The sequence below is a fragment of the Aotus nancymaae genome, unplaced genomic scaffold (genome assembly GCF_030222135.1).
Source record: "Aotus nancymaae isolate 86718 unplaced genomic scaffold, 86718_ANA_hifiasm-v0.15.2.pri h1tg000012l, whole genome shotgun sequence".
Classification (NCBI taxonomy): Eukaryota; Metazoa; Chordata; class Mammalia; order Primates; family Aotidae; genus Aotus; species Aotus nancymaae.
In genome coordinates, this window is record NW_026988423.1 from 17,917,581 (window position 1) to 17,943,166 (window position 25,586).

At 43.9% G+C, this 25,586-nt stretch overlaps 1 protein-coding gene across 21 annotated transcripts in view; it reads left to right on the top strand.

The window, feature by feature from the left end:
* NCAM1 (neural cell adhesion molecule 1) overlaps positions 1-25,586 on the top strand; it is a 311,446-nt gene that overhangs the window by 256,522 nt on the left and 29,338 nt on the right. For 4 of the 21 annotated variants that reach the window (XM_064375417.1, XM_021671140.2, XM_012470500.2 and 1 more), the window contains exons 9-17: positions 4,131-4,160; positions 8,242-8,392; positions 8,770-8,954; positions 9,318-9,414; positions 9,739-9,909; positions 12,049-12,180; positions 13,315-13,329; positions 17,592-17,639; positions 19,644-19,685. In XM_064375417.1, coding sequence (XP_064231487.1) covers positions 4,131-4,160; positions 8,242-8,392; positions 8,770-8,954; positions 9,318-9,414; positions 9,739-9,909; positions 12,049-12,180; positions 13,315-13,329; positions 17,592-17,639; positions 19,644-19,685 — 871 coding nt within the window. The remainder of the gene's footprint in view (positions 1-4,130; positions 4,161-8,241; positions 8,393-8,769; positions 8,955-9,317; positions 9,415-9,738; positions 9,910-12,048; positions 12,181-13,314; positions 13,330-17,591; positions 17,640-19,643; positions 19,686-25,586) is intronic. The other 17 variants (XM_012470511.2, XM_012470519.2, XM_021671142.2 and 14 more) reach the window with 6 other exon arrangements.

Consider the following 25,586-nt stretch of genomic DNA (forward strand, 5'->3'; position numbering starts at 1 on the left):
TAGCATCACTGAAGCGTAGGAGTGGAAAAAAATGTTTTCTTTTTTAAATCGGGATGATATGCTAAGCAAGCAAAACTAGACAATTGTATCTAATTGGTCAGGTAATGAAGCCTCCTGAGATTTAAATCACATAAAATGCCAAAATCATAGATGTTTGGAAGGCACCTTTTGAGGTCATCCAGTCTCGCCTGGCACCCTGGTCTAGCATCCTTGCCAGGAAGCCAGTTGGCCCTGTCTGAAGCGTGATGGTGTCAGTACTCTGCAGGGGAGCTGGCGAATGCCAAAGAGCAGAAAGGGCTCCTTCCTTGCCCCTTCCTCTACTTGGTCCTCCCAGCCTCTGCTACTCAGTCCTTTGCATGAGAGCCATTAAAAAAGCTCTTCGACTTTCCTCCAGTCCACGCCTCTTACGTTAAACACACCAGCTGTTTTCACTATTTCTCATATGTCATGGTTTTGATACCTTTTATCTTTCTGGTTGTCCTATACTAGATACTTTCAGTTCACTAGGGCTCCCCTGAAATTTTGCTGTGCTCTGTGTAACTAATACAGACTTCGGTAAGGCTATTGCCTTTTTTATCTGGACACCATCATGCAGGTAAAAGTGCATTAGCTCTTAACAGTCTCCTTATTCTGTTGCTTCATATTGAGCTTGTGGTCAACTAAAATGCTCAAGTCTTTTTTACATGAACCCCATTTAAGCCACACATCCCCTATCCTGTTCTTATGCAATTGATTGCTTAACCGATATTGCAGAATTTTATATTTATTTCCATTAAAAATTGCATTTTGTGTGTTGCAGCCCAGTGCTTCTCAACAGGGTCACTGTGGCAATTTGGGAAGAAGCTTCCTTCACTAGGACTATACTGTGTATTGCAAGATACTTAGCATCTCTAGTTCCCTTCCCACGGAATGCCACTAGCCACCTCTGAATTTACTAAAAATATGACATGTACAAACACCCCCTGGCTTGAGAATGACTGTTTGAGTCCATCTTTCTAACCAGTCAGGACTGACTTTCATTAGAAATTTACCTTTGAAGTCTGTGGGTCCAGGGTACTTCAACCCATGTGCATATTAAAAGTAAAGAGGTAGAGCAGTCAGTGGAGATCCTAGCCTAAGTAGAGAGCCCAAGGGCAGGCAGTTCAGTAGGCTTCCCAATGCAGCCATCATCTAACATTTGTATTAGCTGCTGCTTCCAACCTTGTATGAAGACTTATTTGCAATATCTTTGTCTAAGTCACTGATAGAGATGTTGACTAGAACAAAGTCAAGCACAGAGCCCTGAGACTGCCACAATGGCTTCCTTCTGGCTTGGTGGCTCAGAAGGTAGGGCACCTGATGTTACTGGAAGCTTTGTGTTATTAGCAACTACTTATTCTAAAAGCCACAGAGCCATAGTGATTTGGGAGACACACAAGAAGAATCAGATTCGAAACAACAAACAATTCAATATGATATCATCCCTCAAAAGAAAGTTCTTGATTCCTGCAGCCCTGGCATGTAACAGACAAGCTTTTAAGTGATGTGGAATTGGCTCTCTCATGATTTGTATGACGTTAGTGGAAGGTTCAATAATTCCTTTAATAAAATTAGTTACAATATAAGCGAATTAAAGCAGCTTTGTGTTTTGCTTCACTGCTAAGTTTAGTCTAGTATCAGTCTTCTTAAGAAAAGAGGCAGAAAAAAAGGCATTCAATCATAGACATCTAGTTATTGACTTTCGAATGGAATACCAATGATCATGTTTATTATAAAAGAATGAGAGAGATAAGCAAAAGCCAGTACAATGAGCCTGAATGTCACACTCTACCTTTGATCATGCCTCTGTATTGAGTCGAATCACTTATTTGGGAATGACCATTACCAATCTGTTAAGCTTCAGCTAGTTGAGTTGGTTTAGCTCAACAACTGGTAATAGCTAGGGTACCTAACTGTTTGGGTCATTGAGATCATTAGGGTAGATCAGCTGTCCAAAAGTTGATACATTTCTTAGTAGTCACTATTACTTTGACTGAAAAAACTTTACCGTCATAATGGGTCAGTTTGATCATATGTGTGAAAGTCACTGTGAAGTCACCTCAGAAAGCTTCTGCATCCGTGTCGTTTCATTACTTATCCTGCCCAGGTTTATTTTAAATATTGCCGGGTGTTTGAGTGAGTGGTGCTAAATTCCAGGTGCCATTTATATACTGAGTGAGACCCATGGATGATGATTTACATACTCTATCCCTGGCAGAAAAAATCCATCATATGCTTCTTTGAACATCTCTAATCTTTGAAATGACCGACAAAGAAAGACCTACGAAGCCTTATTAAGGAAAGGAGAGCAGTGAAGAATTGAGATCAAAAAAGATAGGAAAAATGAAAAGCATTCCATGCACCTTGAATTTTAGGCCAACAGAATATCCCACAAGTAAGAGAGAACCTTTGAAGTTCTGGATTCTTTGGAAGCTGCAGTTTCCTTTTCGCCAGGAAGAATTCCTCATTCAGTACAAATGCAGGGCCCACTTTTAAACACTGGAAAAGATGACTGCATTGAGCAGTCAGAGTCTGGTTTATCCAGCATGTGGGCACATGAATAACGGAATACGTAAGAAAATTATAGAGATGCTTCACTTTATTTTATATACATGTTCCTGCAGACTTGTATGTAAGATAATAAAATGTGAATATCAAAACAACCTAGAACAAACAATTTTTGGAGGATTACTAATCATACCCTGATTTATTTCATATGTGTGTGTATTTGCGTATCAGGTTGTCTTAATGTGGGTCACACCTTCACCAAATTGTTAGGACCAAGATATTTCCTATCATTTCACCAGGCACACAAGTAGGAGGTGATGTTACTGGAAGCTTTGTGTTACTAGCAACAACTTATTCTAAAAGCCACAGAGCCATAGTGATTTGGGAGACACACAAGAAGAATCAGATTTGAAACAACAAACAACTCAATATGATATCATCTCTCAAAAGAAAGATCTTGATTCCTGCAGCCCTGGCATGTAACAGACAAGCTTCTAAGTGATGTGGAATTGGCAAGCGCATTGGACGTGTTGGCCCACCGTTACTTTGGTCTCTGCATGTTCCTCTGTTCTCGTCTTCTTCTTCATTACCACATCGTGTAACTTGGTATTTCCATCCTCATTTCTCACCAAAGTTCCTTGCATTTAGTGGACTCTTACTAAATGTTTGCTAACTTACTTGCATTCCCTGGATTGCGTTGCTATGATTCTGGCATCTTCTCTATCCTTTTTCCATCTGAACATCAGAGACAATCAGGCAGTCTTGCCATGTAATAAAAGGAACAATGCAGCTATCATATCTTTGACTCCTAGTATGAAAAACAGACAAACTATAAGGAGAATAGATGCCCAAATGCTAGAGAAATAAAAAATCTAGATGTGGGTGGAAAATCCCCCTAACCTCTCTGTGTCTGGGTTGGCTTGCGAATGCCAACTTGTGAATGGAATGCGGTGTTTGATGGAGATGGTACGTGCTGGAGGCTGCATACCATCTGGGCATTCTCTGCTGTTAAGGACTGGAGCCCTCCCACAACCACTCCCATTTGGTATCCTCAAAGCTTCCTGACTCCCGGTCTCAAGGACCTCTCTGCTCCTTGCTTTGTTCCTTTTGGAACAAAAAAAAAATTTGATTTTAACAGAATGCATGCAAAGAGTTATAAAATGCATGAGCATAAAATGGCATTAGTATATCTGTGATAAGCTGCCTTATAAAATCCAAAGGAGGAAACCTACTCTCTAAGTATCTTTAGATAATGTGATTAGAACCAGTCATGCCACCAAATACTATGAGCAATATTTAAGGTGTTTTGGAATGAGAGCAGTCCGGTCCTACTGGTATTCATATCTAGATATAACAAAGATTAGGAAAGCCTGAACCTTTTGAATTATACATTTTAATGTGCCTAAGGGGGAAAAAAGCTGAACATAAGCTAAATCCTAAATTAAATTGTGTAATAAACACACCATTGAAAGTGGGCCTTGGAAAAAGTTCTGAATTAAAGAAAAGCTGCATGTGCACGGAATGCAGTGTGAAACATTCTCTAAAGCAACATGTTGTAAAATTTTACTGCTTTCTTGTTGTGTTTTATATCTTGTTCTCTCCAGGCTTCGTGGACTCGACCAGAGAAGCAAGAGGTATAGCTTACCTGACCACTAGCCAGTCTTTAGTTTTGAAAGCGTTACAGTTTAACTCACCATTGCAGTTTAATAACCAGACATGCTAAACTAATTAGTAATTTAGTTAGATTAAAGAATAGGTCGATAGTGGTAGACATTACTTAGCAATAGTATTACTTTAGGATGAGCAAGCAAGCTGTGTTGGGAGTGGATGAACAAATCCATATTATTTCCTAAAATGGGATCTTATTCTCTCGCTGGTGCTGGTAAAATCACATCCAGGTAATTATACTGATATAAATAAATTGCCCCCAATTCCCAGGCCAGGCATTTTTAAATGGTGAAAGTTTTTTGACTCACATGGTTGATGTGGCTCTGGACCATAATGTCACAGAGTTAGTGATCTAAAAACCCACTCCTCCCTTTCCTTTCCAGCTCAACTCATCTTGTTGCTCACTTATTTTATAATGATCGGTCTTGGTAAATTATCACATCACATTTCATCTCAAAAGCAATGCAAATGATGTCTCTCATTGGTTTTCCCAAATGCTAAACCCATCTCCGTTACTTTTATAGAGCATTAAATTCATGAGATTAGAATGATGTGGTACAAATGGTTTTATGTTTTTTTAAGGTCAGTAACACTTAGCCTTTGAAATTTCTATGACTCATTGCTTCAGTTTGGATAATGTGGGACTTAGTTTGAAAACTGAAGCTAAATATTAATCTTTAGACCTTGATTGCCACACCTCAAGACCCTACTTATCATCATGCCTATAATTTTTTACCTGATTTATATGAAGTGATATACAGTGAAAATAAAGCCAGTAGACTTTAGATGAGATTCAAGGATCTAATCTCTAAGGACTTTTTTAAAATAGCCTTTGCCTCTTATCCAGATGGGGCTTTGATCGTGTAATGCTATAAATGCAAAACATGGTGATCCTATAGATTCTGTATTTTAATTTGGTAAATCTATCCTCTTAGTCTCTCAGAAATGATAATTATTCAGAACGTATAACTCATGTGTTCAGGTCAAGAATATTTAAAAGTTGACTGCCTGTCCCCAGGCACTGATCTTAGTTTCTGCACGTGTGAACATGCTGCCATTGTCAAATCCAGTTCATTATAAACTTCCTGTGTATAAGACCTTCCTCCCTGTCATAGGGGCGACGGTTAAGTGTATATTGTCACTGAGATCCTTCCCACCTGTGGCATAGGAATCACTTAGTGCTATCGCAGGTTGGGTGCTTTATTGTTCAAAAGTCATGGACCCACTGGGATTGGGGAAGAGAGAGAAGAAGGGTTATCAACCACTCTTAAGCAGCTGCAGATCTCATTCTGCTTGTCCATATACAACTTTCCCTATTTGTACTCATTTAGACCTGGTTGAGGAGGAACTAAGATTTATCAGGAAGCATTAAGGAGATGTTAAGAGAATTGTTATTGTAAGTGGAAATAATAGGTTTACTCCCAGGAAAGCAGACACCTCACTCCGTTTTTCAGAAGTGTCCTTATCGTGAGTGTCTTACTTTGGATGTAATTGACTTTCAAGTGAATGCTGCCCCTAGGGCTCAGAAGTTCCATTCTCTCCTGTTTGTCTCATTCGGAGATGAAGACCATAAGTCCAGATGAGTGCAAAAGAAGGCGCGGGTTATGGTCAATTTCATTTTGTAAGTTCTGGCAAAGCGTTAGCACTTTTACCTGGAAGGAGGAAGACAAAAACATTTTGATGAGAAGAATAATTATCATTACCCTTCATACTTTTTGGGGGGGAAAAGGGAGTTTTCTTGCCATCAATATCTTTTCATACTTGCCCAGAGCTCATCTGCTCCTTCTGCTGCATCCTGGGTGGTCAGTGTGACTTTTTGTCTGGATGGCTGGTAGGTGGCTCTCCCTGAAGTTGTGCAGGAGCCAGAGTAAGAGCATTTCAGGCGAAGATAATCTAATGACACTGAAGTCTATCTGTGTATCTTCAAAGGAAGAACTGGGCATCTGGCAGATAATTCTATCATGAAATCTGTAGTGAATCACTGCAAAGTAAGAAGGCTGGTCTGTGGACATCAATAAACAAGAGGAATTTCCACACGGAGAAATTTCCTGAAAGAAACTAGATAGGAAATTTTTTTGCAAATGTTTTCTGAGTTTCTCTTCAACTATTTTCTAGATTATTCTGAGTAAAGCCTTGGAATATCCCCTGCTTTGTTGTCATTAAGGTCCTGTTCTTGCCTACATGAGTTTCTCTGCCTCTTTTGTTACAACATATCTTCCTTATGGAAATGTTCTCTTGACTTCCAGAAGATTATGGTCCAGTTTCCAAGTCTGTGTGTGGCAGCCCCAGGACAAGTCTGATCTGTGTCACAAAGAATTACAGTTCAGTTGCTGGTTGATACCACAGAGATAGCCAGGAAGGTCAGGGGTTATCCTTAGTTCCCTCTGCCTTCAGTCCTGCTTTGTTTTGGACAAGTAGGAGTGATAAGCAGGTCAGCACAGCCCTTTAGAGATACCTGCCAGGATGCCCCATGCTCTCGAGGCCACTAGTCTAGACTCATGGGTAAAGTCTTGAGTATGATGTATGAAAAAAGTCCTGGAATGTATCAGCACTGTCAGCCCTCACAAATCCAGTATCTCCAACAAACTGGGTGTCATGAGGCTTTCTAGCGAAGTGCTCTACACCTGTTTGTTGTCATCTCTCATTAATGTATGGCATCTCCTGGGATGCAGCTCTCAACCAACCAGCCTCCCAGATTTATAGATCAAAGCAGAGCGTCAGAGCACTCATTCCAGAGAGGAAAGGCACCCGCAGCAGTAGGCAGTCTTGACTTTGCTTGGCTCTTCTGTCTTCTTGCTAGCAGTTGGTTTTCAGTTTCCAGACATGAAATGCAGTGGGCTCAGATGACCAGAATAGACTAGATCTATCAGTGATGGTCAGAGAGACTTCTCACGGTAGATCTGCTGAGACTGCTGAACAAGGCCAGTGTTGCCTCGCTTGTGAGCTTCCTAATCTAGCTGCTGTATGACATTGCAGTTCTGGGCTTCACGGCCCCAAACCACCATATCCCAAGAACCTCAAGCCAAGTGTTCTGTCATTCTTTAAAGACCCAACGCATGGGATGGCAGACCTCAGGTGCAGAATGTAACCTCCTGTACATCTGTACAGAGCATTACATACTGGAGACAAGGGGGCCCAGTCTACATGGAACAAGAACCTTCTCCAGATCACCAACTTTCCTGAGGATCTGAAGTTGGGCCATATGCCTAGACTCTTCCCGTTCCAGCAACCATTTTACGTAGAATGTCAAGGGGAAAATCCCCTTGGAAATATTCCAGTTCCCATTGCCTAAGGACCATGTGCTTATTCTCTTTTTGACCAATCATTATAATTCCAGAGATTTAGGAAGCCCATTGCTGTATCAAGGACTATAAAATGGTGGTGGCCAAGGCGTCAGGGTTCCCAGACCTGCCTGGGACTGTCTGTGCCGTTGTCTCTAGAGAGAGAACCCAGTTACCCTCACTTCCAGTGTAACGGCTCCTGATCTTTTAGTTGTTTGACTTGTTTTTACATGGGATTATCTTATTTTTAAGCATCCAGGAAAGAGAGGCAGCTGCACAAATAAGGGTTTCTTTAATAATTTCTTATGTTGGGCACTTTGGAATGTCCTGCTACAGGTACATGCACTATGGAACTGGCAAGTGGGCAGACAGAAAGGAAGGCTGGGAATGCAGGTTTCCCAGGATCTCATGAGGCAGGGCTGCTGCTGCTGTAATATCTGCTGGCCAGAGTCTTGGCTTCCATTTTAGACATCCCAAACAAAGTCATCTTGGGGGACCTAGCCCCAAACCAATCTTGGCACTTAGATCAGGCTGCCTGACGTAACTGAGACTCATTTTCTGTTTTGGAAACTCCCAGTCTTATGCTGCTTCCCAGAGCCTCCCCCATTAGATGGTACCTAGAGTAAGAGCCATTGGCACAGAGGAGAGGGGAGGTGAGATGGGTCACAGACAAGCGATGACCTAGTCTCCTAGCCCCTGTCCTGCCATAGCACTGTTGCCCTCCGCTCTGTCTCAGGCTCTGACACATGCCCTTTCCTCCTGGCAGACTCTGGACGGGCATATGGTGGTGCGCAGCCATGCCCGCGTGTCGTCACTGACCCTGAAGAGCATCCAGTACACCGACGCCGGAGAGTACATCTGCACTGCCAGCAACACCATCGGCCAGGACTCCCAGTCCATGTACCTTGAAGTGCAATGTGAGGAATAAATGGGGAAGGACTTGGGGGAGGAAGGGGCAAGGCAGAATCAGGATGAGAGAGGAAAACAGCAGCAAGGACCTACCTGCACCCTATGAGCTCTGCTTGCATTTCCTGCAGCTGGCCCTAAGCCATTTCAGAGCTCTGTCCTCATGCCACCCCACACACATTATCTCTAGGCTTCTTACAAGCCTGCCATGCCCTTGAGCCTTCCCATGCTGTGCAAGTGCACAGGAATTCTAAAATGACCTTGACCTCTACTATACCAAGCACTAGCTCTGCTTTGGGGCACACCTGCCTTTCCAGTGCCAGGAGACAGGATATGGGAGCTCCATGACCATGGCAGTCATCCTGACAGTCATTGTTATTTATTGTAGATGCCCCCAAGCTACAGGGTCCTGTGGCTGTGTATACTTGGGAGGGGAACCAGGTTAACATCACCTGCGAGGTATTTGCCTACCCCAGTGCCACAATCTCGTGGTTTCGGGATGGTCAGCTGCTGCCAAGCTCCAACTACAGCAATATCAAGATCTACAGCACCCCCTCTGCCAGCTATCTGGAGGTAAGTCAGGATGGGAGTGAGGCAGAATGGAGGAAGCACAGTTTGACTCTAGGTGGGCTCCAGAATTCAGCTCAAGTCCTCTCTCCTGCTTCTCTGGCACATCCTAGGCAGGGAAAGCATGAGCTGGAGAAGATACCAGGCCTCATTTCAGCTCCCCTTCACCTGCTCCACCAGTCTCCTCCCTGAATGTGCCTCTCCCATGAGCCCTTCTGCTATTCTTTTCTCTTGTTTAAGGCTGGGCGGGAGGTAATGATTCGTGCTTTACTAGTTCTGTTTTTCACTAACTTAATCCAGTAAATAAAGATCTGAGTCTGTGACCATCCCATGGGACACTTGTAACCCAAGAGCCCCTTCCTTCTAAAGGTGACCCCGGATTCTGAGAATGATTTTGGAAACTACAACTGTACTGCAGTGAACCGCATTGGGCAGGAGTCGTTGGAATTCATCCTTGTTCAAGCAGGTAAGTGCCCCTTACAGCAGCTGCCACACACACTCCCTTACCCCTGCCAGCCCAATTTGTGTACTTGAGTGATTCCAGGATATTGGGAAGAAGAAAGAGCCAGGGTCAGCAAAGCCAGAGGGTTGGAAAGCTGGGAGCCACTGGATCTGAGCATGGGGCATGTTGTGGGAGAACCATCTGGTGAGATGGGCCAGGAGGACAGGATATAGCAACAGGATTCCCAAGAGGGAGCAAAAATGACAAAGACATGCCTTGGTGATTGGGAGTTAACAGTCCTGGGACAAACTGGGCTCACCTGGGTCTCCATATGTGTCCTCCCCACAGACACCCCCTCTTCACCATCCATCGACCAGGTGGAGCCATACTCCAGCACAGCCCAGGTGCAGTTTGATGAACCAGAGGCCACGGGTGGGGTGCCCATCCTCAAATACAAAGCTGAGTGGAGAGCAGTGGGTGAAGAAGTATGGCATTCCAAGTGGTATGATGCCAAGGAAGGTGAGTTGGGAGGAGTCGGTGTTTCCATTGGGACCACGAGTGCCTCAGTACTCAGATGTCCCCACCTGCCATCCTGTGCATGTCCCTACAGAACTGGTAACTGTGCCTCCAGAATTAGGTCATGGTCACATCTCCTTGTAGAGTTGTTGCCCCTACTGCAGCCCCAACCCATGCTTGTGCTTCAGAGCCTGGTTCTCATGACCCTGCCAGGATGGATGAAGGCATGTCTACCACATTCCAGGCAGGAGCCTTGCATAGGTTTTGAGCACAGCCAGATGAGTCCAGTGCATAGATTCTGAGCACAGCTAGATAAGTCCGGTCCATAGGTTCTGAGCACAACCAGATGAGTCTAGTGCATAGGTTCTGAAGCACAGCCAGATGAGTCCGGTACGTTCTGAGCACAGCCAGATAAATCCAGTCCGTACATTCTGAGCACAGCCAGATGAGTCTAGTGCGTAGGTTCTGAGCATAGATAGGTGAGTCCAGTGCATAGGTTCTGAGCACAGATAGATGAGTCCAGTGCATAGGTTCCGAGCATAGATAGTTGAGTCCAGTGCATAGATTCTGAGCACAGACAGATGAGTCCAGTGCATAGGTTCCGAGCATAGATAGATGAGCCCAGTTCATAGATTCTGAGCATAGATAGATGAGCCCAGTGCACAGGTTCTGAGCATGGCCAGATGAGTCCAGCACATAGGTTCTGAGCAGAGATGGATGAGTCCAGTGAATAGGTTCTGAGCACAGATAGATGAGTCCAGTTAATAGGTTCTGAGCACAGATAGATGAGGCCAGTGAATAGGTTCTGAGCATGGCCAGATGAGTCCAGTCCACCCTCCTCAGTTCACAGTTACCTGTGCTTCAGATTTTCTGCTGACATCCAGCCAGTCCTGCTTGGATATCTGTGCTCAGTGACTGTCCTATAATTGTGATAGTAACCAAGCAAACAGAGCCAGCAGGACAAGTCTGCTCTTAAATCACTCCTGTGATATCTTTCCAAGTTCCAAGCTAAAGATTAAAAGGCAGACCCTTGGATTACTGCAGTGTGAAGCTTCTGAACCCAGATCATCCAAGGATGGTGTGTGCTTATGTTGGATTCCCCCTTTTGGGTTTAATTGGAATAACTCAGTGAAGTATGTTTTGTGTCTGTACAAAGTTTTAATCCTGGTCTGCTATGGGGTAGTTAGAGTGGAATTGGGAGTGAGCTGGGATTTTGGTATCACAGCCATTCAGAGACATAGTCCAACAGAGTTTTCCTCAGAATTAGTTCTGCCAGAAAGCTTCCAACACTCCTTCAGCTTCTTGGGGGAGCTGGTGGAGCCAAGAGAAGCTGCTGGGAAATCAGGATTAGAGCCAGAGGAAAGCAATCACTTTACCTTCCTAACCTCCCTCTGAAACCTCCTACCAATTTTGTAGCAGATTGATCTCATGTTACTATCTGTCCACTAGACTTTTTTTTAAAAAAAGATCAATTCTAGTTATTTGTATTATGATAAAATGTACATAGCATACATTTTACATTCAACCATTTGTAAGTGTACAGTTCAGTGGCACTAAGTCGTAACCATCACCACTATCCATCTTCAGCACTTATTATCCCAAACTGAAACTCTGTACCCATTGAACACTAACTCTTCATTTGCTATCTCCCCGCAGCCCCTGGCAACCACCATTCTTTCTGTCTCTATGTAGTTGGCTATTCTAAGTACCTCATATAAGTGGAATCATATGGCATTTGTTCTTTATGACTAGCTTATTTTATTTCACTTACCATAATACCTTCAAAGTTCATCCGTGTTGTAGCATGTGTCAGAATTTCCTTCCCTTTGAAGGTGGAATAACATTTCATTGTATGTACATGCCATATTTCATGTATCCATTCATAAATCAATGGTCATTTGGGTTGTGTCTGCCTTTTGGCTATTGTGAATGATGCTGTGTGAACATGGATATCCAGGTATCTGTGTCTGTGTGTTCCCGACTTTTAATTCTATGCATATGCCCAGAAATAAAATGGCTGGACCAAATGATAAATCTACAGTTAATTTTTTGAGGACCATCCCTACTGTTTTCCAGAGCAGCTGCACCATTTTAATGATAGACTTTCACTCTTTTGTGATCCTTCCCATATTCTCACAACAGCCAGCATGGAGGGCATCGTCACCATCGTGGGCCTGAAGCCCGAGACGACGTACGCTGTCAGGCTGGCGGCGCTCAACGGCAAAGGGCTGGGCGAGATCAGCGCGGCCTCCGAGTTCAAGACACAGCCAGTCCGTAAGTAAAGGCAGCTGCCTGCCTCTTCCCAGCCCACCCTCTTCTCCTTGGGGGCAGCAGGGGACCTCGAGTTGGCCCGTGTCATTGTTCAGATCACAGCTTTTTGTCTTTCAGATCCCTCTGCTCCCAGAGGCCCCACCTCCTAGTTCTCTGGCTCTCAGTGACGGCTTAACATACAGTCCCTTCATCCTCTCTTTCTCCAAGGGGTTAGGGACACTGTCCTAGTAGCCGGTTTAGCTTGTTAGAGTAACCGCCAAGGGGAAGCCACTGACACATTATTAAAGGCAGTGGGGAGAAACCCAGCAGTGAGTTGTTGAAGCATCTGGGAGAGTTGCTTTTTGACAGGCCACAGAAGCTCTAAGCACCCTGTGACTTGTAGGAAGAGGGTAAAGATGGTGACAGTTCACATAATGCATTGTGGGATTTTTGATGCAGCAGAGATATAAGTCAGAGACAAATGGAGATTGCTATAGAATATATGAGCAGCAGCAGAAACCCAGCAAAGCCAAGGGGAAGAGGCAGCCCTGGCCTTGGCCTTTTCTGCTCCTCTCTCTCCCATACCAGGAGCATCCCTCACAGTCTCTTTCCAGAGAATTGCTTCTCCCTGATTCCACTCAGGACTATATCTCTAGGTTTTCCTCTGCCATTTCCTCTTTCCTTAAACTACGCCTGTCCCACTTTGCCCTCCCTTCCTACCAGCAGCCAGGCTCCGGGCAAGCAGCCCTGCTCCTGTCATACCCCTCTGCAGACAGAGATGCTGCCCTGGAAAGCTCCTGAGTCCACCCAGCTAATGAAGATACTGTAGAGCTAAATTCCCGAGTGCTCAGAGTTCTCTGGGCTCTCTGACCCCTGGATTTAAAATGCACCTGGGAGAATCCTTTGCTTCCTTCTCTTTGAAGCCAGGGGCTTGCAAAGGGACCCACGACCCTTACTTCTTCCCAGAAATAGGAAAGCCTGTCTCATCTTCCTTCTACAGGAATGGCTTCTTTCTCTGGATTTGAAGTAATTTGATAATTTGAGTTTCCAGCTCCATGTGCTCTGAGGATTCTATTCATTTCTTTTGCATCTTTTTTTTTTCTTGGGTCTGTCTCTTGTCTTTTCTTTTCGTCTGTGTTCCATCCATGGGAAATGCAGATAGCCCTCCTCCACGTAAGTGCCTCTTCATACCTCATTACCTGTTTCCATAGCGTTAACATCTGCTAGTTCTAGTTCTTAATTTAGTTCCGGTCCCTTTTTTGTCCCCTAGAGGCTGAAGTAGATGATACTGTCTGGGCCCTAACCACACTGACCTTAGTCTAGTTGTGCTGTTGTTAACGTCTGTAGGTTACTCCAAGAGGCTAACACTCTTCCTGTTTTAGAGCATGCAACTTCTGTGTCTTTGGAAATTGTGCTTATTTATTAATTTTTGTGTGTGATGATTACCCCACGGCAAAGATGGCGTTTGCTGAGCCAAGCATGGTGGAAGTCTGCAGATGGGCCCTGAATAACACGCTATTGCCCCGCCTCACCTTCAGCCAGATGCCGGGAAAGTGACCACAGCCCCACCAGGCCACTATTCAAAACACCTTAAAGGGAAAAAGAATCTGAAAGTATTTTCATATTTGCTTTTAGAAGATAAAGGAATGGAGCTCAGTTGCTTCCTTTCTTTTGGTCTGTCAGCTTGGTAGCTGGAGGGGAATAGGAGGACTGGTCAGGGAGGCTCCTGCAGTAGCTGCCATCGTCAAAACAGAGCATGAACTTTGGTTCCAAGTCATGGGCATGTCTAGCAGGCAGCTATTGCAGGGTTAAATCTCTAGTTCTGGTCATCTCTGTTCTTCAGCATGTAGTTACTTGCAGTGTGCATTTCCTCGTTTGGGGAAGACTAACCAGCTAATGTAGGAACTCTTCTGCTATGCATGGTAGGGACGGGGAGATTCCCCACTGGAAGGACATGCTAATCATGTAAGCTGTAAATAGAGGACACAGGGAAAAAGGGTAACAGAAAGATGAACTGTAGCTGACCCCGTCCGCCTGCAGAAATGCCCCTAAACTTCCTTTCTCCTGAGATTTGGCTCTTCCTAGGCTGAGTGCAGAGAATAGTGGAGGGAGGTGTTACCCAGACAGACACAGAAGAAAAGGTATTCAGGAAGCTGTACACTCTTTTTATAAAAGTCTCCTGGCTCCTGAAAGGCACTCAGGGAAGCCTATCTTTTTAATGTTTATTCAGAAATATTGCAGCAACAGCAAATACGAAGTAGCTGCATGTAGGTGTTCTGAGACTCTGAGCAAGTGTCAAATCTCCTACCTCAGCAGAGTTGGTGCCAGGATGAACCAGCTCTGGAAGGCATCAGAGTTGGGGGATGGAGCCGTCAGGTAGGACTGACAGGTGCCTGCTCTGGGCTAGCAGCTGCACCCTAAGCAACTTCAGGAGGAACCACTCTGGGCATGAGGGAACCTTCCTTCTATATCTTTCCCCTGATCTTTAACTGGTGGTTCACCTGAGTCTCCAGGTTTCCTCTGATCTGGATTTGATCAGTAAATGAATGCTGGCTTACTTACATTAAAGAAAGTAAGGCTGGGATGAGGCCCCCCTCTGAGTTTCTAACCAGTAACTGGAGTTTGAGTACTGAATCAGAGTAACTGGGTCTTGGACTTCAAAGACCACAGTGGTTTTCATGCATTGCCAGCTCAGTTCTTGCAAAGGTGAGATATTTTTTTTAATAGCAGAAGCTATATTTTTAAAGTCAATGTTAAAAATGAAAATTTTAATGAAATTTTAAATTTAAATTTTTAACTACAAAAAAGAGATCTCTGGATCTTGCTTTTTATCGTCTGATAGTATCAAAACATATAAGTAACCACGACTCCAAGAAGCCCTTTGGAAAAGGATGGTGTCGTCTCTGCATTCCAAGTAGGTCATGAATGATACACCCTGATTACACCCCAAGACCATTGTTGATGGTACCAAAAGTCAGTTTTTCTCAATCATATAATAAAGTTATGGTTTGAAGAATCAAAGGCAAACTTCTTTTAGATAAGTAGAACCATGGTATAGTCTTAGAGTTGAGCATTCCGTTTGCAAGAACTTTAGCAGGATGAGGCGGTAAACATATGGGAACATCGTATTATCACCAAATATAACTTGTTATGGTCTTTCTTTATGCCCTGATAACCTTCCCTGAGTTGCTGAAGTGAGGACTTAGCCCGCGGATTATCCTGCTGCCCTTAGATCCATCCTGAATACAGATATCATTGGGAGGATGCTGCCAGCAGTCACCACTGCTATGACAAACCCACCATTTTGCTGCTAGGAACTGAGGACAAGCCTTAGGAAGGACCTTCTCAGAGTTCTTACACCCATTTTTTGGAAGACACAAAGGTGTTCTGAACTTAGGTAAAAAGAATCAACCACCAATTTAGCTGTGTACTTGCACTGAGCTGGTTTCCGATGCCAGCTTCTGGCACCGCTGACACTGCACCCCTGTCCTATAATACTGTTGGGAGGCAGATGCACAGCAGGGTCCCATGCCACTGGAGTTGTGCCCTGATTACACCCCAAGACCCAAGGAGGAGAAGGCACAGAATCAGTAGAGGCCAGTGTGCTGCACAGGGAGGTGCCGCTGCCAGACTCCGGGGCTGCCAGGGGCCAGGCGAGACCAGCGCATTTGGCACTGACTCACCACTTGAAGTTTCCTGAGATGGTTCAATAACGGGGTTGCTTTCTTGGTTCTTTAATAGACCTCTCCAGGTTCAGGGACGTGGATATATCAAGGTAGGGATGAGCAGGGGAGCTAGTAAAAGCCACAAATACTTAATGGATGCCTGCTTTCAAGCGGCCAGTTAGAAAGCATGGCTTACCTGTTTGGAGGTTCCTTTGTGTATAGTTCATGAATGTGCGTGAAGGTAATGAGGAAGCTGTGCCTCCAAACAAACAAATAAAACTCTAACCTGGGGAAATGTGCTGATTTCATGTATTTTTAAGCCAAATGTCTGCATGCCATCAAGACACTCAGGTGGAAAGCTCAGAACCTCTGTTTGCCTTGAGAGGGGCTGCTTCTGTCAGACTCCTTACAATTTGGTATGAATCTTCCCCTCCATGACCAAGCTACCCATCTTCATAATTTCATTGCCCAAACATTACCTCTTAATTTGCTTCTGTACCATGAAGCAAAATAGATGGTTTCTTTCCTAGTATAGAGATTATGAATGAGTATCTGCTTTTCGAAAGAGGCATCTTGAGATTTTTACTTTCACATGTTGTCCCCCAGGTGGCACACTGCAAGTATAGTTCAATGGATTGTCACCTATGTAGTTAAAGCATGTAAAATTCCATCTCTTTGCCAGATGGACAATTATGCAAACAATTCAAGCCAAACAAAGAAAAGAGAGGGAAGGAGAGAAATACTTTTACCTGCGTTAACCAGACCATGCAATCATGATGAGTTACAGCTCTTTGTTGCTTTGATTCCAGTGACACTGTACTCATGCTTTAATGAGATGACCTCATATGGAAGACAAAACCATGGGTATCAGATGTTAAGGCAGTGTCAGAGATATGTTGAGGTTTTTCCAAATTTTCATCCAACTCTCAAAGGGGACTTTGCTTTGTGATTGTTGATGGGACTATTTCCAAATATTTGCCAATGAAAAACCAAAGATCCAGTGTCTCAATATCTCAGATGCACAACTAATCATCCTCCACACAGAAGACTGGCTAGAATTTCAGTCGCAGTCTCTTCAACATTTCTATTCTCTGGAGGAGTGAGAATAACACTGAACATTATTTACATAGCTTCTCTGTACCAGCCTCCAAATAACCACATTCTGTATGGGAGTTTTTGGAAGGCAGTGGTGGTTGCAGCATCATCTGTATAATAAAGGATCATGAACCTCACTCAGTAGTACACATTAAATAGGACAGCCATTTCTGTTTCATTCATTCAGATGTAAAAATGAGTGAGGCATATAGTTTTCTATAAATAAAGTCATATATGAAATATATACCTATATAGAAACACAAATACAGATGTGTAACATGAAAGCCAATGTCTATTTTCTCCTTCACTGGTTCACCTTAAACTGAGGTCCAAATTCCCTTTCCTCCTGTACCTCTGGTCCTATGGAGACAGCTGGTCCTGCTGAACTGGGTATTTGTTTTCAGATAAGGTTTGAGGCTTGTGCAGCTGTTCCTGGCCCAGACCTTACCTGAACTGCAGGGTTTGGCAGGCGCACAGTCTCAAGGTTTGACGTTAGAGAGAGCCCTGCTCCTCACAGGAGCCCTGGCCACCTGTTCATGCACGGTGTTGTTCTTCCCACTTTAACTCGCTTCAGCTCCCCATACTGACACCCCAGAGTTGTCGCTTCCATTTTTTCATTCAGTATCTGTGTGCCTCAATGATCTTTTTTTCCCACCTTCATTTTTCTTTCTTCAGCGGCATCTGCTAGCTCGTCTACCCCTGTTCCACTGTCTCCACCAGATAGTGAGTATCATTTTCTTCATCCGTCTCTCCGCAGGTTGCTTTCCACCAGCCACAGTTTGTTCTGCCTAATGTTATCTCCTTCACCAGGTGACAATTCAACTCAGTTGGCGGAAAGCAGCGTCAGGTTGTAGAGAAGCAGATGAGAAGAGAAATAGGCACAGGGCCTCTAAGATCCATGAGGGGCAGCCTTCCCTGGAGGAGAGGCGAGGGAAAAGCATTGCTCTGGATAGAAAACCCTGCAGGCAGGATCCCCGAAGCGGCCACTGCCAGCCCTGTCCTCAGGATTCTGAGTGGGCTGGATCAAAGCTCGTATTTGGAGAAGCCAAAGGAATTGACCAAGAAAAATGTCTGCTCTACAGGGTCATAGAAAATGTGTTGGAGTGTTTTGTTTTTACCTTCATTTTAATTGGCACAGTTGGATTTAGACATTGAAATTAGATAGGGAGGCCTGTAGCTTTCACTTTATCCATAAATGCATACTTTTCTTGTAAATATTTGTGAGAAAATAAACAGCGTCTGCTTGCAGGTGTGCCTGGCAGTAGGCGCTTAGGCAAATCATTTAACCCTTCACAAGTGAGCCTTGTTTATCTCCTCTGTGAAATAGGATGAGTAGTCACCCACAGCCCACCACCGTAAAGAAAATCGCAAACATCTTAATGTTTATCAAGCTCTGCTTTGCCAACCCGGGATTGTTACCACAGAGCCAGCAGTCATGTCAACTGGTCACTCTCAGTTTTCGTCATCCTGGCTAAGCCTTGCTCATTTCCGATCTCATTAATGTTGCTATCCTGTCCTTTTGTTCTCCTGAATGCACAGGAGTAGAAGGGGCTTCAGACCTGCCACCATTTGGAGTTTTGAACCTAGGTTTTCAGGGGGGAATAGCAAAGTAAGACCACAGCTGAGTAAGACAAGGATGCAATGCCAGCATCTGCCCAGAGTGGCAGACAGCAGCAAAGGGGCAGGCAGGGTGGTGCCACCTGGCAGGCTTTATTCACCTTCATATATCAGAAGCCCCTGTGGTTTGGGCTCAGACTCAGGAGGTGACTCAAGCCTCAAGCTCGGAAGCCCTCTGTCGCCATCGGTTGGCTCAGAAGCATGCCCACCGCCCCATGCCATGCTTTTCCGGGCACTATCCTATAGCAGATGGAGTTCAGGCTTTGGAAGTAGACAAACCTGGGTTCAAATCACAGCTCCACTACTTCCACCTGAAGCTCCATGATGTGGGCTAAGTCACTGAGCTTCCCCAAGTCTCAGATTTCTTATCTCTAAGGTGAAGGCTGGATTCCAGCCTTGGGGAATCCAGCGAGCTTCCACTGGGTTCCACTGCGCTAGCTTGGTGGCTTACCTTTTAAGTGTTTGTGAAAATTAAAGATTAAATGTGAAAAACACAAAACATACTGCCCAGAATGTAGCAGCTGGAATTAATCACAAGAATAAATGAGAGTTATGTTATCTCTTGCTGCATGAGAGTCATTTGTCAGCAAACTCTCTGATCATCTCTTTTAAATGTGTGTATTAAGGTCTTTTAAATATGTATATTAAAGGCGGGCACTAAACTTAGCACTTTGGGAGGCCGAGGAAGGTGGATTGCTTGAGGCCAGAAGTTCAAAACCAGGCTAGGTGACATGGTGAAACCTTGTCGCTATTATAAAATACAAAAATTAGCCAGGCATGGTGGCTATAATCTCAGCTACTCAGGAGGCCGAGGCAGGAGAATCGCTTGAACCTGGGAGATGGAGGTTGCACCACTGCACTCCAGCCTGGAGGACAGAGCAAGACTCCATCTCAAAATAACAAATAAATAAATATGTATATTAATATTGATAAATCAGAGAAGAGAGTTAGAGAATACCTCCTTCATCATCTCTGTCTTTTTCTTTATAATGATGCCTACATATATATAATATATACACATCCATGTATATATACATATATATTTATGAGTTTAATTTATCTCCATTCTCTCCTTCACCTTTCCGTGCCCTGTCTGTCATGTTTCCATAGCAACCTGGCCTCTTCCTGCCCTTGCAACCACAGAACCAGCTAGTGAGTACAGGGCTGAGCTGCTCTCAGCCAGATCTCTGATCGCTTGTTGCAGAGCCGACTTCTAGGTTTCAGCACTGCCTGTTGTTTTCCCTTTTATTAAAAGCAACAGTTGTGAATGCATGAAGGCTCCTAGCCTGGTGTGGTTTCCTAAGCATGCCGTCTGCTTGGCCAAGAGAGCAAACCAAGCATCAGCGAAAGAACGGGGGTGATTATTGAAAGAATACTCCGTGCATGAGGAGGCCTTTCCAAATCGACTCTCGAGTTATAAATAGACCAGGATTAGGGAAACACTGAGGACACAAAAGAACAGCATCTCCTTCCTGGCTTTTGCTTTGCCATCCCTCCTTCTGAAATAAACACGCACATGCGCGTGTTAATGCAGCAGCAGCGAAAAGACTGAGAGGGAGGGAAGGAATAGGCAAAAATGTCTGCTTGGGGAAAAGGAGAGGGTGATGCCGAGAAGGAGGGAGCCACTACTTCCTGACAGCGTACCCCGCTTTGTCTCCTCATACGTAGAGCACAGGGGAAGGAGAGAGCTCCTTCCTGCTGTCTCCTTTCAGGCTCCTGCCTCAGTGCTTGAAAAATGATGGGCAGAAGGAGACTAATCCAGGCTCCCCTGGGTTGAGAGTCCACATGAAAGGGCTGGAATTTATCTCTTGACAATGGAGTCAAGAGCCATACTGCATCCTCTTTATTCATCGTAGAAAATGTGCACGGAATCACCACTGTAACGTGTTCCAAGCTGGTCTTTATAATGCTCTAATGAAGTAAGATGTGTATGGAGGACTTGAATCCCCTGAGAAACCATATGAGTATGTGTGCATGTTTATAGTGTTCAAGCATCAAAGCTGTGTGGGAGTTTTAGATTTTATAATATTTCTGGTTGCACAGAAAAAATGACATACATCTCATCAAGCAGAGCGAGAAGGCAGAAAGCAGGTATGCAAAGTATAGCTCCAGCTCCCAGGGCCAAGCCTTCTGATACATAATTGAACAGAGAAGAAAAGAATTTCCTGGTTCTGTGTGTTGCATGAAATGGTTCTTTTTCTCTACTGCAGAACACAGCTAAGAGTCTGCTTTCTTGGTGTTCCCTCCGTGTGTGTGCTGTGATGAATTTTAATTCCTGATGCTTTTGAGATTTCATTTTGTCAGCAGAGCAGAGCTGGTGACAATAGGCTGTGCTCGCATGGGTTTAATTCAGATGATGAGTTTTATTTTTTTTGCATTTGGAAAGGAATGCAGCTAACAGTCCCCTTTCTGCTTCTGCAGTGTCGCTCCTGTCCTTTTTCAGCCTGGTGCAATGTGCGTCCAGGCACAGTAGGAGAAAGCTACATAACGTATTTGTACAACCGTGTCACATTTAAGGTGGCTCAAGTAGGTTGGTCTTCTCTGTTAGTGAAATACAATCTTGGCTCCAGATTTTGCCTGAAGAAGGAATTAGGTGTCTCTCGCCTGACATCTTTAATTTTTAAACATCAGATATTTCTGCCCACAGATAAAATGCCTAGTTGTGACATCCAAAGGGAAGAAAGTCTGAGTCATTTTATTTTGAGCCACTTGACTACTGACCCAAATTGTAGGTCCCAGTGGATACTGAGATAGAGGCAAAACTGTCCCAATTGGGCAGCAGCCTGTGTTTAGCATGAATATGTTCCTCACCGGTAAGATGAAATGTAGCACATGTGAATTGCAGTGGAACTAATAGCAGAGTTGCTATCAGCATACAAAAATCCATCAGTGATCATCAATGGGGTTGAAAATAAATATCTCCCAGGTTTGCGTGTCTGTGTGTGTGTGTGTGTGTGTGTGTGTGGACCCATTTATAATTATGAGTGAATAAAGGTATTCTAAATAAAACCAAAGGAGAAATTGCTTAGTTGTATATAATTCCTGCCAGCCCCTTTGGCAGGAATCTGCCCGAATCTGTGTAATGTCAGACAGTAAGAAAGAAGCATACATTCTGTCAGCTCACAGTGACAAGGGAAGATGTAGCCTGGTTAAAGCATTTCTCTCAGGTTAGTTTTAATCAGCGGTGTTCTTTGCTCAGAAATTTGTCTTCATCTCCCTTCTTTGCCCTTCTCCCTCAGCCTCAATTGGCAATGGCCAAAACGTTCCCTGGCCTCTGAAATTTAAGGTGGGAAGCCCAAGATGCCTTTTTAACAAGTCAGGATCACTCAGTCACAACATAGGACCAATAGGAATGCCTTTAAATGCACACAAGAAAAGGTTTTTTTTTTTTTTTTCATTGTAAATCTCAAATTTATGTCTTGTCAGTGCAATCACAAGTCTAAAGATAAAACTTTAACCACAACAGGTTGGGTGCCATGGCTTACACCTATAATCCCAGCACTCTGGGAGGCTGAGGTGGATGGCTTGAGCTCAGCCTGGCCAACATGGCGAAACCCCATCTCTGCGAAGAGTAGAAAAATTAGCCTGGCATAGTGACACACGCTTGTAGTCCCAGCTATTCAGGAGGCTGAGGCAGAAAGATTGCTTGAGCTTGAGAGGTCAAGGCTGGAGTGAACTGTCTTCATGCCACTGCACTGCAGCCTGGGTGACAAAACGAGACCCTGTTTCAAACAAACAAAAACCTTTAACCACAAATGGCCAAACATTTGCTTAATGTCAAACTCTCAGCACACTCCACCAGAGGCACAGTTTCTACTGTTTAGTGTCGACACAGCCATTGTCTCAACCATCAGAAGGAAACCTATTCCCTAGTCTGGACTGGCCTCTTCTTTTATATGGGTCTTGACTTTAGGGAGGCTCACTGAGGTCTCAGGAATAATATGGCTTTGTGGAGAGAGAAGTGAGATAAGATCCTCAAAGCCACCATCTCTGAGATACATACACCCAACCTCATTCAGCCCATGCTCCCCTCCTCCTCATGCCATAGGAAACATGAAATGACTCTTCTTAATTTAATACAATATTTTGTTCTTCTAGGGCACACAGTCTTCACCTTAAGAATCTCAGGACTTTTCTTTGATGACCCATATTCTGCTTCATTACCCTTGTTTCCCAAGGATGCTGAGACATTTCTGGAATCTGTGGATAATAACTTGCTTTTTTCTTTTCCTTTAACAGTCTCCTGGATTGACTTTGACAGCTGGGTCCTGACAGCAACACCTCCCCATTTCAAAACAAGTTTACATGCTCCTGATGTGGTATTAATATGTAGTGTTGCAGCCGTAGCTAATGCTTTTTGGTGTTGTTAACCAAATGCTCTTTATGATTTGTTATCTTCTATTTCTGGGCAGTTTGGCTGCCCTCCCAATGTTTCCTGTATATGCTGCTAATTTAATTTGGTTTCTCCTTTTATTTAGTCTGTGATTTTGTTGTTGATTTTTCTCCCTGCCCATTGTTTACATCAGTTTTTAATTTTTTTGTATTTTCCATGTGACCTCCTCCACTTTCCTTTCAACCAATCATGTGCGTGCGTATCATGTGACTTTGTCATGTGGCTTGCATGGTGCTGATGATGTCGTCCACGCTGGTGAACAGAAGGTAAAACTCTTTGTTCTGATTAGTGAAATAAATCTGGGACCACAGCCTGGCACGTAGGGCACGCTCATTTCTTCCTGTCTCAGATTTCCTAAGCAAAGCCATTTGAGAGATTTCCTCTTGTTCTCAATTCACATCCAGAATTCTTCATTCCTTGCAAACTTGCCATGACAATTTGACATCATGACAACCTTTGGTTTGGTATTTTGCTTCAAGAAATTTGGTCACACAAACTGTTCTCTACAGTCAACCCACATTAGCCACAGCACAGTTTTCAAACTTGAATTTTTACCAGATGGTTCATAAAAATTATTTCCCAGAAAGGTGTTTGGCAAATTAGCTTTATAGCATTGTTATTTAACTGTATCCAGCAGTTCTAAAAACCATGGTGGTTCTAAAACAAGTCACATTCCTGTGAAAATGTTTACAACCTTGAAACGCTACAGAGTGAAATATAGCCATTGCAAAGGTTGTATTTGTTCAAAACCCAATGAGAGTGCTTCACAAAATTAATGCACCTTGAGGACTTTCTGAAATAAGAGACTTAAGAATTTGGATTAGAGCAGTTTGGCTGTGATTACCGAGGTGTCACTTTTTAAGAGTGGCCCTCCCTCAGGGAGGGGGAGGAAATCAAAGCAAAAGTCATTTGGCAATTACCATGACTGGAGATCTCTGTGTAATCAAGAAACACATGATTGACCCTTGCAGCAAAGGAAATAAAATTATAGCCTAATTAAGAGCATAGCGGTGACAAAATAATTAGTTAATATGCTGACTGTCACAACCTTGTGAAAACGTTTCTCGCTTACCAGAAAGAGAGAAGGAAGCCTCTGCTCACAGCTTCCCTCACTAAAATCAAATACCTATTCAGAACCTGCCCTTTGAGTCATTTGCGTTCAGTTTTCTCCTAACTGAAATGTTTTCCTTCAAATCACACCGAGACACGGGCTACATTGATCACGAAAGCAAAACTAACACCAATAACCCCCCATGTGCCTGTGCATGCAAGGGGTCCCTGTTTGACCTCACTTCTCTGAGAACTGATTGGGCGACATCCACACAGACAAAACTGTCAACAGCTGGTCTCGCATGTCCTTTGTTCCTGGTCCGTTCTTGTGTTTCGTTCTCCTCCTGTGTGTTAGCCCTGTGTACCTTCCCTCTTGTTCACCCTCCACATTTCCCATCTCTGAGCACCTCAGCTTTACAGGGATGGCAGCTTGGCCCCCATGTAGTCCCATTTACAGCCAGACTCCTGGACGTGCCTATGAGCCATCCTCGTTTCCAAAAAGGAGATGTTGGGTATTTACATTGGATGAAATAAGGTGAGAATGTCCCAGAAGCAGAAGAACATCTTATGCAGTCCATGCCAATAAATGGGACTTACCTTCAAAAATCATCTGAATCTGCAAGTCTTAGGGCAGAGAATATAGAGAGCCTATGATCTTCTAAACTACAAATCCCATCCAAAATATTGTATTTTCATGATTTCCCTAGGGTTGGCCATCAGCAAGACCAGATGTTTTTCAGACTTGTGATGACTATTCGGTAGCTGATGTTCTGGAAAAAAGAACTAGGCCTTCCCCATGAAACCTTAAATATGAGCAGTTACTGGATGTTGAATTTGAAACCTATTCATTTCCTTTTTTAAAACAAGTTTGGTCATTTCTATGCAATGATATAATCAGAACAAAATGAAGCACAATGTTAATAAGGTAGACACTAATTCACTCCTCTAAAGAGAGATCTCTTGCAGACATTTTAAGCAAGGGCAAGAAATGTTTAAAGATGTGTTCTTCAGTTGCCGTAGAAACACTCGTTAGCCAACTCAGCCATTGTCTTGGCAGTTAGTAAAAAATGTGGCCACTACTTTTAAAAAAATAATCACTGAGAGCCTTAAAGAATTCCAAAGCTATGATTACCCCCTTTTGGAACAATGTCCTCACGTATTAGGGACCACCTTCTGCCATCTGCAAGGGGGCAAGCTGAGGACTTATTCAGGTGAGCCCCTCAAGCAGCAGGAACTGGCCTTTAGCAATAAAATTTAAGGGATGGAGAGGTCAGGGCCAATAAAATTCATGGAGGAGAGCAATAAATCCTAGTTAAGAACAGTTATCACCTCCTCTCCCTGGGCATTAGCAAAGATTTAAGCTGAATTGGGCCTAAATGAGAAAAGTGAAAATAAGTTGGGGGTGAGGGGAGGACTTTCTGCTGTCAGTGGGTTATACACCCAACAACTGGTGACATCTGATGTTCCCTGTTTTTTTGACACCCTCAGAAAAACAAAACTGCCTGGGATATGCTTACCATATGCTGGATGCTCCATCTACCTTGAGTTCAGTGGGGCAGTGTTTACAGAGTCCAGCAGCACATCATGAAGTGTGGCGACTCAGAAGGAGA